Genomic DNA, 16,809 nt, shown 5'->3' with positions numbered 1-16,809 from the left:
GTCATACTTTGTGCCCCTGGTCTTGAATGACTTCTGTTAGTTGTAGTTAGTACTTATAATAATATTAAATAGATCAAGCTCGGTTTTATTTCTCATCCAGTCCTTGATAAAAAAATTGAAATGGAAATACTAAAGCAATGGTTTTCTATCCATTTTAGATTCAATACGATCGCGTACAAATAAAGCTACTGAGCGACTGCGTCAGATTTTACGGCGAAATATTGTCAATAATACTGTGTAGTATGCGGGGCTATATATTGAACAAGATTATTGTCAATAAGGTATTGACAATAATATTGTGTGTGTGTGTGTGTGTGTAGCCTAAAGATTTATAAAGTGGCATCTGGCGAACGAAGTTGTTTGTCACAATTATTATCTGACAAATGTCAAATGTAAAGCTATAAATGGAGAAAATACTAAATTACATTATCGACTTTAAGGAAAGTAAATAATTGTGTCTTTTGTTATTTCACTATAAAATACGTTTATAAATTATCTAATTCTCCAAATAGTTGATTCAATGGGCAATTCTGTTCTGAAACAACATTATGAAACTGCATCTAAGACTGGTGTTTTACAAATATCGAACCACAAGTTAAAGGAGATACCTGAAGATGTTTTTGGATTATCAGAACATTTACGAAATTTGGACTTATCTAAAAATAAAATATCTCAAATACCAGAAGGTATAAGTTCATTAAAATTATTAAAACAACTCAATTTAGGAACAAATAATATACATTCTTTACCAGGATCATTAACTAATCTTAAGAAATTAGAGCTTCTTAATGTGTCTTTCAATTCTATATCATCATTGACAGACTCATTTTCAAATTTAAGTAGTTTAAAACAAATTTACTTAAATGGAAATAAATTTAAAACATTCCCTAAACAGTTACTTGGTCTTCAAAATCTGGAAGTCTTAGATCTCTCTAATAACAAAATAATAGAGATACCAAGTGGCATGTCTAATCTATATGTGACAGAATTAAATGTGAGTCAAAATGAGATTTCTATTTTAAGCGAGGATCTAAATCAAGCTCCAAGATTAAAAATATTAAGATTAGAAGAAAATTGTTTAAGTTTAGATGCTATATTACCTAGTTTATTAAGAGATTCTAAAATACATACCATCAATGTAGATGGTAATCTCTTTGAACCAAAACAATTAGCTTCAGTAGAAGGATATAATGAATATACAGAAAGATATACTGCTATGAAGAAGAAAATGTTTTAATGCACTGTTCATAATTTAAAATATTTAATAACAAATTATTTACACTGATTTAATGCATGATTAGAAATATTTATGGATGTCAATAAAATATCAGCTTTAAAAACACACTTCACATCACTTGTGATCATTATATTCTACAATGTTGTTATATTTTTGCAATCTTTTATAATACTAGCTTAATATAAAATTTATTATGATGTAATATAATTTATTTATCCTATTAAAATCTTTAAAAAGATTTATTCTTATTTATTTTTTTAACCTAAACAAATAAAAAAATCTCACCCACAATCTAGTGAGTAATTGTACGAGCAATCATTCTACATATGAAAAATTTATATATGCAAAAAGATCAATACATTAGTATTGATCTTTTTGCATTTGGTTAGGTAAAGAGTCAAACTCTGTGCACTTTCCAATTTATATTTGGGTCGTAAATCTCAGGCCCTGCCCACTCAGACCTCAACAGGTTGGGCCTGGCATCAGGTTCTGCTGGTAAATTCATGGTAGGCTTTATAATTTGAGTCTTTGTCTCTATTTAAAAAAATATCAATTTATCATTAAATGGTGTAGAGTTCAAATAGCAAATAGTGTATTTTAGAAGTGGCATATATAGAGAAAGCAGATTCTCCATCACATCCCTCATTCCAAAGAAGGATGTAAGGAAAGTTATATAGTTGACCTATATATTCAACTTTTGTATTTTGTTATGGTTGTATCTATACTACTATAGCATACATAAAACAAAATATAATGAAAACATACTTCTATAATGTATATATAGGGGAGACTTATATAATATACATTTTTTTTTAAAAGACAGACATTATGGTCATGCCATTTGCATTATGTTCATATAATTATGAGAAATTTCAACTGTCAGAAGTTTCCACAAAAACAAATTGTCGTTATGGTACATTCTGTTAGAATAATATTTTTTAAATATAGGAGAATAATGAAGCAATTATTATACTCCTATGTTTAAAAAAATATTTCACTAGTGACTGATATTGGAAAGTAATAAGATCAAATATACAATTTTTTTCAGTCTCGCTCTGTATCCCGCATGTAGGCAGTATAGGCAGAGGGAGCCTAGTGTTAAGACACTCCGTTCCCCACTTTCCGCCGAATTCTAAAGGCATTGTGTGTTGAGTGGCGCAACTCAACACCTCGACATCAGAGGGAATAAATAAAAATATTAAATAATTCAATTCCTCGAGTGGAAATCGAACTCGCAACCTATCGCTTTACAGACACGCTTGTGTCGTCACGGCGGGCCTCAAGTGCAAATTTGCTATAACATAACATAGCTTCACGCTTTATCCCTAGCGGGGTAGTCTCTACAAACCTCTTTCGCCTCGTCCACTGTCATGAACCTCTTCATACATGCCCTCTGAGGGGTGGGTCCTCATGCTTTTTACGTGACCTTCCTCCATTGCCTTTGATACTGTGTTTTCGAAGGTCAACCAAGGTCTACCCCTACCTCTCTTACCACTCACTTTTCCATCATAATTATTTTGTGATTATTATAGCAAACTTGCTATAATCAGGCTGTTTGCTATAAGTCAGCTCGCCTACATTTATCGCTGACGCGACGGGCGCTGCAACAATCGTTCAGTTGTTGTGCACGTAGCACGTACGCTGGTGGCCGACGGGCGTGGTGTGCGTCCGCGTCGTATGCTCGTATGCTCGTATGGCATCTCATTCTTAATATTAAATTGTCAATGAATAGTGTTGTTTGGACCGTGGACCGCGCACGTGTCGGTGTCTGACCTATTTACATTCAGTTTTACAATAAATGGAACTGCCTTTTTTTATTCGTGAGTAAAAGTGTTACTATTTAAAATTTATGTACGATACTTAAATGCTTAGTAAATTACTTTTTTAAATACGAGGTATTTTTGTTTTTTTTTTATAAATTGACGATAAGGTATTGTTGTTGATGTTATTTTTAAATATCGACTAATCTTAGAGATTAATCGATTGAAATGTTTTATATAAATTATAAAACTGTAAATTACACAAATACCTATATTATAAAATACTTAATGTTGTAAATTATTTGAAAAATACGAATATGTTCAATTTTCTTTTCAAATAGAATTTTATATATACTAATTCATAAACTGTAAAATTGATTTTCCAATCAAATATTGTACAATCGATCAATCGAATATTAGAAATTTGTCGGTCGCATTATATTGATTTAGGTTGTGGAATTCTGTAATCTTAGGTGCCTATAGGTTCATAGTTATATCGTATATTATATGGCTTTCAGAATTTAATAAACTATATGTTACATATTTAAGTGGATATTGATTATATTTCTAGTTAATATTAGGCGTAGGTATATTATAGATAGACTTATTGTTTACGGTTCAAAGTTTATTAAAATATCTAAGTATTGCATGATAATCTTATTAGGACCTACCTACCTAAGCTATGAAGATAGGAGAATTTTATTGTTCGACCTGCTTTTAGTGTTATACTTAGATATTTAAGTACTTTATACAAAAGTGACGTCGTCAAGTCTAAATCTTTATTATATGATTTTTTTTATTTATCACATTTTGAGGGAATCATTAACAGTTGAGACCTATAAGTAATTCTTAAATTAATAATTTAATTAATTTATGTGATGATGAATGATTTCATTACCAGGAAAGCCGCATAATTTAAAGAGGTCCCGATTGTTAACCCTAATAAACTATTGGGCTTGTTTATTTTTCTTTTTAGTTTTATGCAGTCGGGGTTTTAATTTTTTAAATATTTTTTTATTTATATATGAACCGATTGTAATAAAACAAACACTAAATATTAAGGAAAGTCATACTTAATTGTTTTGGGTTCTATTACATTTATAAATGGCCCCAATAATATATCAATTTCATTAGCGATCGGTTTCAATTTTATTATAAAAGTAATTATAATATAGAAGCGTAAACAGTATTTACAAGTCCTAAAACTTAACGTTAGTGTTTAAATAAATTTCAACCGCCAGCGTGTTTGTAAATAGTTAGGTTACAGGGTTATCGTTATCATTGCATTGAAATACATAATTTAAAATCTGCCATTTGCGAATCAGAGCACGATCTATTCTAGTGACATCTATTAAGTGATATATTGGTGCGCTAGAAATGTTCTACTCATGTTAAATTACTGTGTGTTTGTTTGGTACTATTTATTGGTCTTATCGTAGATTCGCTTGGAATATATACTAATGGGTTGTTTAATATTTCTCCTTGGATACCAAATGATCGTAATAAGGAAATAGGACTCTACCTACAAAAATATATTTTTAATATATCTATCGATAAAAGTTAATAATAAATTTAAAGTGTTTCGCTTTCCATTAATTTTATAGTCATTACATTTTCAGCACATTTCTGAGGCATGGCAACATAAAAATTAAGTAATATTATATTTTTAACAATTGCTATCTTGTAATCATAATCAAATAATCTAATTTTAAATAAAATTTTAGATAATTCAAAAGGCTCTACGTGAGTGCTGCTAAAGTACTTAGATTATTTTAATAAAAATGTTTATCAAAGCCGTAGTGGCGCAGTGGCACAAGGGTGTGACTGTAACGCGACGGATGTGGGTTCGATCCCCACTCAAGGAAGTGAAATATTTATTTACGTTTATATTTCCATTTCTTCGCTCTGGTGTCGAGGCAAAGCGCGGCGTTGAGTTCTACCACTCAACACGCAATGCCTCCAGAATTCCGCAGAAAGTGGGAAACAGAGTGTCTTAACACTAGATTTCCTCTGCCTACCCTGCTGTGTGCGGGATACAGCGTGAAGTGGATTTAAATTGATTTAATTTTCATTGTATTATTCATAAATTAGTACTACTAGTATTAGGTACTACATGATTTATCAACCTACCATTTTTCCATTGAGGTAACGAGAAATACGGAAACTAATGATTCTGCAGTTATGTTTATTTAAATATTTTATATAATATATAGATACTATTAAATGATTTATTGCAATCATTCTTGTAATTATTGTCCTGTTGTGATGTAATATGGTTTTCCTTTGTTTAACCCTCAACAAGTTCATGGCAGTATTACAATATTTATTATATTACGACAATGATACATTTCTATATAATAAATATTCCAACTGGATTTATAAGGAGTTAATAGTACGAAATAAATAAAAGAATGTGATGGATCATATTTTTGTTGAGTGGCGCAATTTAACACCGCAATTTGTATTAGCTTACCATAACACATACCTCGATAATCTTTAGAAAACGTTTGCATTTCCAGTAACTTAGTGATACGTATTTCAAAAGCTGGCCAAATATTTTTTTTACATATTTGGTCCATAAAAGGATTATTTAATAGTGCATATTTAGCATTATATAAATTTATTGCAGTTTACTTGAATTTCTGTACATTAATTATTAATATTGTTATTTGAATGTTTAAATTCTCACCTAGCAACTAGATTGACTTAACTTTTAATCTGTTAAAACATGTTTTTTGTAATATATATCTTTAATTTAAAAAATGTTGTTAATTGATAAAGTCTAATTATAAAGCTTAAATTATAATTATTTATACTTAAGGCAATAATATGTCTAATTAAGTCTATAATTACTTTTACGTGGAAAATAAGATAATAAAACTATGGGATCATTTTTTATTTTGATATGTACTTACTAGGTTCTTTATAACTAAGAAGCCGTAGAGCACAAAGTGTGACCGTAAACGCGACAGGTTATGGGTTCGATTTCCACTCGAGGAAATATTTAATATTTCCATTCGCTTCGCTCTGGTGTCAAGTAAAGCTCAACTCGCGATGCTTTCGGAAAATGGGGAACGGAGTGCCTCAACACTAGGTGCTCTCTGCCTATCCTTCTTCTTCCTTTGTGAGATACAGTGGGGCGCTAAAAAAGAAGAAAAAACAATGTATGCTGATTGTTGACCTCAATGTTCAACCTTTAAAAAGGTTAATAACCGGTTCCGACTTGACTTTCACCGAGATTGTATTTGGGAAGCTTATAATATTCTCATGCTGGTAGTTTTGAAATCATTTTTATTTTATTTCCTGAAGGCTTGGACAACAGAGTAAAGAAATGAGGACTATTTACTTATTATTTATTTAGATAACGTAGAAAAATTTGAACCTGCGCCTCTTGGAAACCCTCCGTCTTCCGTAAATGTGGGAATAACGCTTTAAAAATGTCAAAAATATTTTATTTATTATTTGTGCATTGTTTCAGATTTGTAAATAAGATTTAAGAGAAAATGGCAGCTTTTAACGTCGTACTTGGTTGCGTGATGGCCCTTTTACTAATATTGTTCACAATCAGCTCTATTGCCAGATATTATATAAAGGTATGCTATAATTGGATTTATGTACTATTTTATATATTAAATAAGGCTGTCGTGGGCTCAGTAGGGACAACCTCTGTATTATTCTAAACACGGTGGCTATGGGTTTGATTCTCGTTTGGAGCAGTTAATTATATTCATTTTTCCGGTCTGTTTAAAATGCTGCATTGAGTGTTACATTTAGCACACAGTGTGAGGAAAAAACCATAAACAAACACCATGAAATTAGTGTTGTGAGGAAAAAAGACTGAATTTATATTTCCAATTTGTATATTTTAGATTTTTTAAATTCTTCTACATAATATTATCATATACGTGACATATACTCATATACCGCCATGTATTATATTTTTTTATAAATTTATAATATGTAGTAAATATTTGTTATCGTAGGTACGATATCTACATAAAATACATATATATATATATATACATAGATGCGTTAGTATTTTTTTTAGCTTCACCTTGTATCGCGCATATAGCAGGATAGCTAGAGGGAAGCTAGTGTTAGCTATGCAGTGCGGAACTCAATGCCGCGCTGTCATTACCTTGTCAACAGAGCGAAGGAATAAAAATATTAAATAATTTATCCACAACCGTCGCGCTTATCTTATTATCACACGGACTTATTATTTAGTCTGTTAAAATAAAGCTTATATATAAAAAAAAAACAACGAGAGCATTCACACTATCGTTCCGATCTAATTTCGGTCCAGTCACTTACAAAAATAATAATATTTCTTAGAGAAGAATATGAGATTGGACCGAGAACGAACTTTGACCGGCACTTCAGTGTGAATCCTCCCTAATGTCACTTATAAGCGTTTCTAGAAAAGTACAGAAAAAATGATTCATGTACATATCAGTCTATGACGTAATATTGGACGTATGTGATGCTCTTTTAATTTAGATATAAGTATGTAGTACATAGAATGTTATTTTTATTTCCACATTTTCCTTTATGAATGTAACTAGAAAAATGCATTTTTTCCACCATTTTTTGTGAGTTAAATTTGATTCTAAACTAGCGGCCCGCTTTCGGCTGTTGGTTTGTACGATTATTTATTTGTTATTATTTAATATAATATATGTACTTATTGCCTAAAGTAGTAAGTGTAATTAGAAAAAACTGTAGTACACAAAATATATTTTTTTAATAACTTTTAAACTTAACTTAACCTTTTTTGAGATTTTATTTGATTTTACTTGGTTTGGACCTATTTGTTGTTATTTATCATTTATCTGCAAAATCCCAACTTCCCATTACTTCTGTGGAAGGTAAATTAAAATACAAGTTTCAGAATACATTCTATAAGGGTCTTTTAGTATGAACATATGGATTAATTTAACAACTTTGTTTAAGAAGTCAAACCTACTCGGAAAAAACCGCATGATTCCCCTAGGTTGCTTGCACAAACCTTCACAAGGCTAAAATCTGCTTCCGTGTATTTTTTAAGCGACTATTGTTAGATATTTACAAGAGTCGGTCATAAATGATACTTATACAGGGTGTCCCAGGAGTCAACGATAAAACGAAACCAGGTGATAGAGCAAGTCGTGACAGTTATGAGAAAAATATTAAAAAAAATCTTTGTCATGTATTTTTCATATTATATTGATTTAAAAAAATATCGGAAAAACCGACACCCTGTGATGGTTTTTCAAGTCCCAGGACTACAAATATTAATTTTTCTTCATTTTTTTTTCTGTAATGTAATCATGAGTAACCCTTCTGTGAGTTACAGCTTAAGATTTAAACATACCTGCATCAGTTTTCAATAAAATGTGGTGTTTTTGCCAAACATTAAATTCAAAATATTTACTACACCCAACTTTAACCGACTGTCCTATAAAAAAAATGTACTACACTGTTTTTGCAAGTAACTTTAAAAGTAGGCGCATTTAATCTGGATTCCAAAATAGTACGACACTTGCTGGATAACTTCTTTGTTGAAGAGAGAAAAATCGAAATACACGATAATCGGGATGACGGTCAGCGTTTTGGTTTCTTTTTCGATACATTCTAGCTGCAGCATTTGCGTTACATAACCATTCTCCATGAAGCAAATGCATATTGGCAATGTGTCAAAGACCGAGTATATGGCCTGCGAGAGCCCGGACTCAAGCACTGTCCTTATAAGTTCTGGGTCATCCCCTAAGTTGGAAAAGTTCAGGTACCTTGGATCCGTCATGCACGAGTCTGAAGGCATCGATCACGATCTCCTTGGCCGGATAAGAGTTTGAACGGTATCCTGCGATCACAAACCACACCAGTGACCTCCCGCCACTTAGCCCAGGCAACGCTTATCCGACTTAGGGGCTGGCCCAGGACTTATAAGAACAGTGCTCGAGTCCGGGCTCTCGCAGGCCATATACTCGGTCTTTGACACATTGCCAATATGCATTTCATTCATGGAGAATGGTTATGTAACGTAAATGCTGCAGCTAGAATGTATCGGAAAAGATACCAAAACGCTGACCGTCATCCCGATTATCGTGTATTTCGATTTTTCTCTCTTCAACAAAGAAGTCATCCAGCAAGTGTTGTACCATTTTGGAATCCAGATTAAATGCGCCTACTTTTAAAGTTACTTGCAAAAACAGTGTAGTACATTTTTTTTATAGTACAGTCGGTTAAAGTTGGGTGTAGTAAATATTTTGAATTTAATGTTTGGCAAAAACACCACATTTTATTGAAAACTGATGCAGGTATGTTTAAATCTTAAGCTGTAACTCACAGAAGGGTTACTCATGATTACATTACAGAAAAAAAATGAAGAAAAATTAATATATGTAGTCCTGGGACTTGAAAAACCTTGACAGGGTGTCGGTTTTTCCGATATTTTTTAAAATCAATATAATATGAAAAATACATGACAAAGATTTTTTTAAATATTTTTCTCATAACTATCACGACTTGGTCTATCACCTGGTTTCGTTTTATCGTTGACTCCTGGGACACCCTGTATATGTAAATTACTATAAAATTTTATCACTATTCCATAAATTGACTTACCATTCGCTTACTTTTATTAAAATTGTCGTAATAAATTACATTATTACTTATCTATATATATAAAATCGAAAGGTCACTCACTCATCACAAAATCTCAGAAACTACAAGTGGTAGGAATCTCAAATTTTGCATAGGAGTTATTTATAGGACGTAGGTGCTCGCTAAGACGGGAATTTGCAATATTCGACTTCTAAGGGGTTGTTTTTGGGGTTGAAAGTTTGTATGAATCTTCGTTACTACAAATGCTAGGAGTCACAAATTTTGCATGGACGTCACTTATAGGACGTAGGTACTCATGGAGACAGAAATTAATAAAAACGTAGTTTGCGCAGGCGAAGCCGCGCGCGGGCCGCTAGTAATTTATATGAGTAATTTATTTTGAACTTTGAGGGAAAACAATGATATTACATATGTAAATATTTAAATTTGATTACTTACAAATTTATTTTATTATGTTTATGTAATTTGTACGCCTCGTTGAAAATCTAATTATAAAATAATATTTGCATAATGTGGTAATCTCCATTAATGAGAGGGTAGATACCTATATTAATTTAAATGTTATTCTGTATATATTTTTAACGGAATTCTATTTTCAAAAAGGAAGAGGTTCTATATTAGCAGCAATATATCCGTCGATATCTCGGTCAATTATTAATAGATTTTATTTTTTTTTTCGTTCTTTCCCGTTGTTTTCGTTACCACTAAGTCAGGGTCTGATGATGGAATCCCATGGAAATTGAGGAAATTCCCCTAATATTATGCATGGTGCATACTAAGTGTTTCTTATAATTTCTTATCATAATCATATATTTACTTCTTGTAGTCGCATGATAAGAGATGCAACTCTTCAATAATTACATTAGTGTCGACAACGATTTAATTAGGAGAAATTTAAAAAAATAAATAATTAATGATCTAAATAAGAATGTAAAAATACTTGCTTTTGTTTTTTCTGTTTGTACGTATATATATCTAATATTTGTTTTTATTTGCAGTTTACACTGTTCATAGTATTGTCACTAATATTTGCGACTGCTCCTCTACCATTGATGTTCTTAAGACCGTTTAGCCCCAAAAATGCTTTGTAAGTACCTTTATGTTTATTATTTTTCATTTTATTTATTTTTTTATTTAATTCACGCAGTAAGCAGAGAAATCTAAGTCTAACTCTATATAATCCTTTCTCAACTGTATTATGTAGTTCCATAAGGGAATTAGATCCTGTAGGAAAAAATTGCGTAGTTAAACGCTTATAAATAATTTATAATATTATTATATAATAAACATAAAATAGTTTTTATAATAAGTACAAAAATTTAATAGTTAACTACTTATATATACAATTAAATGTATTGTAGATATAACTTTGATTACAAAATCTTGGTTTAGGAATGTCATTTCACTCATTTGGCACAACAATGACATAATTGCATTTAAAACAACAAGTTAAATATGTCGTCGTATGCGTTTTTTATTATTTACAAACTCAGTTGTGGTTGCAATATTTAAAAAATGCAGTGATACGGTTTTGGATTCCATTCCTACTCGGGGAAATCATAAAATATATTTTTTTATGGGAAAAGACAAGGCAAACGAGCGTACGGGTCACCTAAAATGTCTTTCCCGCGACTTTATCCATAAGAGATTTACGGGATTTAGAATAATAATGTAATGAGTCATCTTTTACAAGCTGATAATATTATATTTACTTGAATACTTCAGGTAAAATATGACTAAACGAGTAAACACTAATAAAAATATGATAAGATTCTGAAATAGCATTCAAAGTAGCGATATTGTATATTTTTTGGATTGGTTAATAAATGTAATATGTTAAGTAAAAGGAAAATAAACATTTGTGTTTTTACATTATTTTATTTTGAAACTAAGATTAAAAAAAAATACTTAAAATGTTTTATTACATAACAAAAGGCTGACGCGCCAGGCTGTGGGTTCGATTCTCAGTCCAGAAAATTAAATATTGCAGAACAGTTTATTGTTATCGTCTTTCTGATAAAACATAAAAAATAAAAACACACACTTCCTTATAAATTTATTTATTTTATTTATTTTCAAAAATGTATTTGAATCATCCGACAATAACTAATAATTATATTATAATATTTTTTTTATAAATATACATACTTACATACTTTTATTTAAAATATATTATAAAATATGTTATATATACTATAGATTACCAGCACTGTTACTTCGAATAACAGCACGGTTCTTAGGCATCAAGTGGACAGTGCGTGGTCTGGAGAATGTGGACAACTCACGAGGAGCCGTTGTATTGCTGAACCACCAAAGCGGCTTGGATTTGTACGGTAATTTTTTTCAATTACTTTGAAATTTATTATTATGCCTACTGGGGTACAGAAGTGTCTTAATGGGAACGGATTACTCTGCTCTGCTGCTTCGAGATATAGCGTGAAGCTTAAAAAACTCCTATGTAGATACAATATAATGCTATGTATATTATTTCTACTTTGATTTACGAAAAAAAAGTGAGCGGTAAGAGATTGTAGAGGGAGAACTCCTTTGACCTTCGAAAACACAGTATCAAAGATATTAGAGGAAAGTCATGTAAAAAGTGGACGAGGCGTAAGAGGTATGTTGCCTTTGCCTACCCTGCTAGGGATATAGCGTGAACCTGGATTAGATTAGTATATTATACTTACTAGAATACTATAAAGCTTTGCGATGTTTTCAATTTGCTCGCTGTTATAGCAAAACATTTTACATTTTAAAGAATAACATAGTCTTTTTGGTCGTGCTTTCTTATTGTATATTGTTGATTTTCTTTTTCCCCAACTTGCAAAAAATAAACTTTACAATATAGAAAAAAAACTGATTGTCTGTAATGTCGGTTTGCAGACGATAATATTACGTGATAACGTCATAAAAAACATTGATGTAAAATTGCATACATTAATATGATCACTTAATTATCATACAAAGAATTTTGTGTAATACAAAGAAGGAGTTAATTGAAAAATTATATTTTTTTCAATAAATTAACATTTATTTGCACTCGTTAATCCATTTTTTTTTACTTAAATTATACAGATTAGTTGCAAGTAACAATGAGCTACTTAATTAGAAGTAACAATAGATAAATGCGTCACAAGCCGAATGCTCAGGCTGATCTTGCCTCTCTATCGTTTGTTCTTCTCACTCGCTCACACGCTCGGCTCAGACGGAACGTGACAATGTATCAAGTGAGGCCGGTCGGGCGTAGCACAGTGGCACATGCGTGTGTACACAAAGGCGACATTTGTGATTTTAATAGGATTTCTTCGCTCTGGTAATAAGGCAAAGCGCAGCGTTGAGTTCCTTCAATCAACACACAATGTCTTAAAAGGTCAACGGAAAGTGGGGAATGGGTTCCCTTCACTATATCGGGTTACAGCGTAAAGCTAAAATAATAAATAAAAGAAAATAGTTTTTTTGGATTTAAAGAAGATGCACGTGAGTCGATAAATACAATTTTCTTCGTTTTTTTTTAGCTTTGTTCTCTAATAGATTTTTTTATCAGATATACCAGGATGAAATTCAATAGTCGTAATTATCGAATTTATCTAATACTCTGCTCCCCTCGCTATAAAAAAATGTAACTAATTACTTTACTACATACAATAAAATAACTACAAATATAATTAAAATAGATAACCTTTAATTATTCAAATAAATTGAATTCTTGTGTTACAGAAAAACACGTATATTATGTCTACATATAATGCGTAAAAATTACAAAAAAATTAAATCTCAAAATCACAGCACAGGAAACAACTATATTTTACAAGTTTAATTAATAAAAAAATAATAATAATATAACATAAGCAAGATAATTAAGATATTTACAGTTAAAAAAAATCTGTGTGAACGGCTTTATAATTAGATAAATTATATATATTTTGTACATGCTTTGCAAACTAAGTGAGAGACTGATGCAATTTTATTTTATATTGTTTATTTTTTCATACAATGTGTCATGGTTGACGTCATAATTAAGTAGTTAAGGTTTATCAGTTTCATCGTGATACTTGTATGGGAGGGCTTAGGTCTAAGCTATTTTGTATTTAGAAGTTACTTATCAACTCAATTTAAATGCGTGAAATGTGTGAAACATGAGTCGTTCAATATTTATTTGTTTTTGTTTATTTTAGTCTCCCGCTGTTTCTCGCACATAGCTGGGTAGGCAAAGGGAACCTAGTGTGAATTCATTTCGTTCTCATTAAGATACTTACCAAATGAATCAATTACTTCGATATGTTTACTATAAAAAATGTATTTCCATCAAAAACTATTAAACCGTTTTTTTGAGACCTGTGTGAAAATGCCATTTAATTTGCTAATTGTTTTTCTTTTGAGCTTTACGTTGTGTTCGAGCTTTAGACGATTGTAATTACAGTGTGTATATTTTGTGTATATTAATATGAGGTTTATTACACATAAAAGTGTGTAATTATGCAAATATATCTTTTATTTGCCTTTTCCTGGATCATATAAAATAATAACACATAATAATAATAATAATAATAACTCTTTATTGTACACCCAGGAAAAGATACAAAAAAAATACAATAAAATTATATAAATGTACAAAAGGCGGCCTTATTGCTTAATAGCAATTTCTGCCAGGCAACCTTAAGGCAGAGGAAATAGTAAATTAAGATATGGGTAGGGTGCAAAATATATATATATATATATATATATATATATATATATATATATATAATTAAAGGTATAAAATAAATAAGAATATATTTACCATACATAACACATACAAATCATACATAAATACATATAGCCGTATCAATATACATACATATAAATAAATATATATATAACTACTACATACATACATAGATAAAGATAAGAACTAAATGGTAAGAATAAAATGTGTAATGGCAGAAAAAAAAAACAAAAAAAAAAAGGAAAAGAACCTAAATCTTAAAGTGACATGAAGTGTAACTTTAAACGACGTTTGAAAGTTAGAAATGTTTTGGCATTTCTGACATCTAAAGGAAGGGCGTTCCACAATCTACACGCAGTTACAGTAAATGAACTGCTGTAGAAGGAAGAAAAGTTAGAAGGTATTTTGAGGGTAAGATTACGTCCAGAGCGAAGAGAGCGAGAATGTGTGTCGCCCAAAAACTCAAAACGTTCTTTAAGGTAAGGAGGGGAAATTGGATTGAACAGAATACAGTAAAGAAGATGAAGGATGTGAGTATTCCTGCGAAGGCGAATAGGGAGCCACTTGAGTTTTTTACGGAAATCAGAGATGTGATCAAATTTGCGAAGGCCAAATATGAACCGAATACATAAATTTTGAATACGCTCAAGTTTGTTTAATTGCTCCTCTCTTAAGTCAAGATAGCAAGTGTCAGCATAATCAAGAATCGGTAGAAGGAGAGTATTTGTTAACGAAATCTTAGTTAGTATAGGAAGAAAATTACGCAAACGTCTAAGAGAACCTAAGGATGCAAATATCTTTCTGCTAACCTCACTTACCTGTGAATCCCAAGACATATTATTATCCAGAGTGATACCAAGGTCTTTTACAGTTTTGCTGAATGGTATAATATCATTATTAATAAGTACTGGTGGTACAGTCGATACATCTATTTTTGAAATAAGTTTTGCACTACCAATTAAAATCAGTTGAGTTTTTTTTGAGTTAAGATGCAGACCAAATGACTTACTCCAAGAAGATATACTCTCCAAGCTTTTGTTAATGTCCTTGATTGCAGTAGGTAAGTCAGATATTTTAGCTTGATTGTATATCTGCAAATCGTCTGCATATAAATGGTAGAGAGAAGAAATAGTACCAGAAATAGTATTTATAAACATAGAAAATAGCAAAGGAGACAACACGCCACCTTGCGGAACACCAGCAACGACAGGAGACCAATCAGAGTACGAATCTTGTATTCGCAAACGTTGCCGGCGTCCGTACAGGTATTCACGAAGCCAGTTAATTGCATCAGGAGATATGTTAAGTGACTTTAAAGTAGCCAGCATGATATCAAAGTCAACGGAGCCAAAGGCATTGCTGAAGTCCAGCAACGCCAAGACTGTGACTTGTTGCCTTTCCATGCCAGAACGAATGTCATCAGTAATTTTTACTAATGCCGTTGTCGTACTATGACCAGGACGGAAACCGGATTGCAAAGGGTTCATAAGGTTATGTTGGTAAAGGAACTGAGTGAGTTGGGTCTGAATTAAGCGCTCAAGGACTTTGGATAGGAAAGGAAGAATAGAAATAGGACGGTAATCAGAGAAATCAACAGGATTAGGTTTTTTGGGTAAAGGAATTATTTGTGCATCTTTCCATATTGAAGGAAATTGCTTAGATGATATAGAATGATTAAATATATATGTAATCACAGGTAATAAAATATCGAGGATGGGACTGATCATTTTCCGACTAATGCCGTCAGCACCAACAGCATCAGATTTAGTGGCTAAAATTGTCTTCTTAACATCACTTTCTGCAATTAAACTAAAGAAAAAACTAGGAACACAAGGAGTGGATAAAGCATTGAGATGGTTAATAGTAGATAATTTTGTTGCGTTATTAATAACACAGGAAGAAGAGAAGTGTCTATTGAGTTCATTTAAATTGATATTATTGGGATTTATAAATTGTTTCGCTTTTCCAACTCCGATAGATTTTAAAAAATTCCAAACTTTATATGAGTCTTTTTCCTCTATTACAGATTTGTGTATATGGCGTCGTTGGTTATCTCTACACATCATATTACAGCGATTGCGAGCTTTGTTGTACTTTTGCCGAATGATGTCATTAGGATTTTCTTTGAGTTTCATTTTTGCAGTATTCTTTTTGTGTTGCAGCTTTTTAATTTTGTCTGTTAGCCAAGGAGCAGGATAATGTTTTATTCGTACGGGACGCAATGGAGCATGATGATCATATAATTTTATTATGTGCGAATTGAAAAGAGCCAGCTGATCATCAGCTTCAGTACAGATTAGTACACTCGACCAATCGATTGCAGCCGCGTCCTCACGCAAGCAATTTAAATCCATACCACCAAAATTACGTTGCAGAAGGATTCTTGATTTAGCTTTAGGGGGCCTAATTTTATAAGATAAATATATGAGATCATGGTAAGAGAATGCTAAGGCAGGATATTGGCCATGTTTCTCAACATGGTCAATAGAAGAAACAATCAT

The 16,809-nt window shown here is 31.4% G+C and overlaps 2 protein-coding genes across 2 annotated transcripts in view; both read left to right on the top strand.

Moving 5' to 3' along the window:
* Positions 1–350: 350 nt before the first annotated feature.
* LOC146534664 (leucine-rich repeat-containing protein 57-like) lies at positions 351–1,473 on the top strand. The gene has a single exon (XM_085193537.1). The coding sequence runs from the start codon at positions 521–523 to the stop codon at positions 1,235–1,237; it is 717 nt and encodes a 238-aa protein (XP_085049663.1). The 5' UTR covers positions 351–520; the 3' UTR covers positions 1,238–1,473.
* Positions 1,474–2,850: 1,377 nt separating this feature from the next.
* Positions 2,851–16,809, top strand: part of LOC146534663 (1-acyl-sn-glycerol-3-phosphate acyltransferase alpha-like) — a 28,485-nt gene continuing 14,526 nt past the window's right edge. Inside the window, exons 1-4 of the mRNA XM_085192949.1 lie at positions 2,851–3,057; positions 6,476–6,590; positions 10,602–10,690; positions 11,803–11,936. Coding sequence (XP_085049075.1) covers positions 6,501–6,590; positions 10,602–10,690; positions 11,803–11,936 — 313 coding nt within the window. The 5' untranslated portion in view covers positions 2,851–3,057; positions 6,476–6,500. The remainder of the gene's footprint in view (positions 3,058–6,475; positions 6,591–10,601; positions 10,691–11,802; positions 11,937–16,809) is intronic.

Source organism: Heliconius melpomene, chromosome 11 (assembly GCF_056956725.1).
Source record: "Heliconius melpomene rosina isolate 202511_hmr_F chromosome 11, ASM5695672v1, whole genome shotgun sequence".
NCBI classification, from domain to species: domain Eukaryota; kingdom Metazoa; phylum Arthropoda; class Insecta; order Lepidoptera; family Nymphalidae; genus Heliconius; species Heliconius melpomene.
The sequence above is the reverse complement of the archived record's forward strand: the minus strand, read 5'-3'. Positions and strand labels throughout refer to the sequence as shown.

Excerpts from the sequence above, each read along its gene's own strand:
- LOC146534664 (XM_085193537.1), top strand. The coding sequence starts at position 521 with ATGGGCAATTCTGTTCTGAAACAACATTATGAAACTGCATCTAAGACT.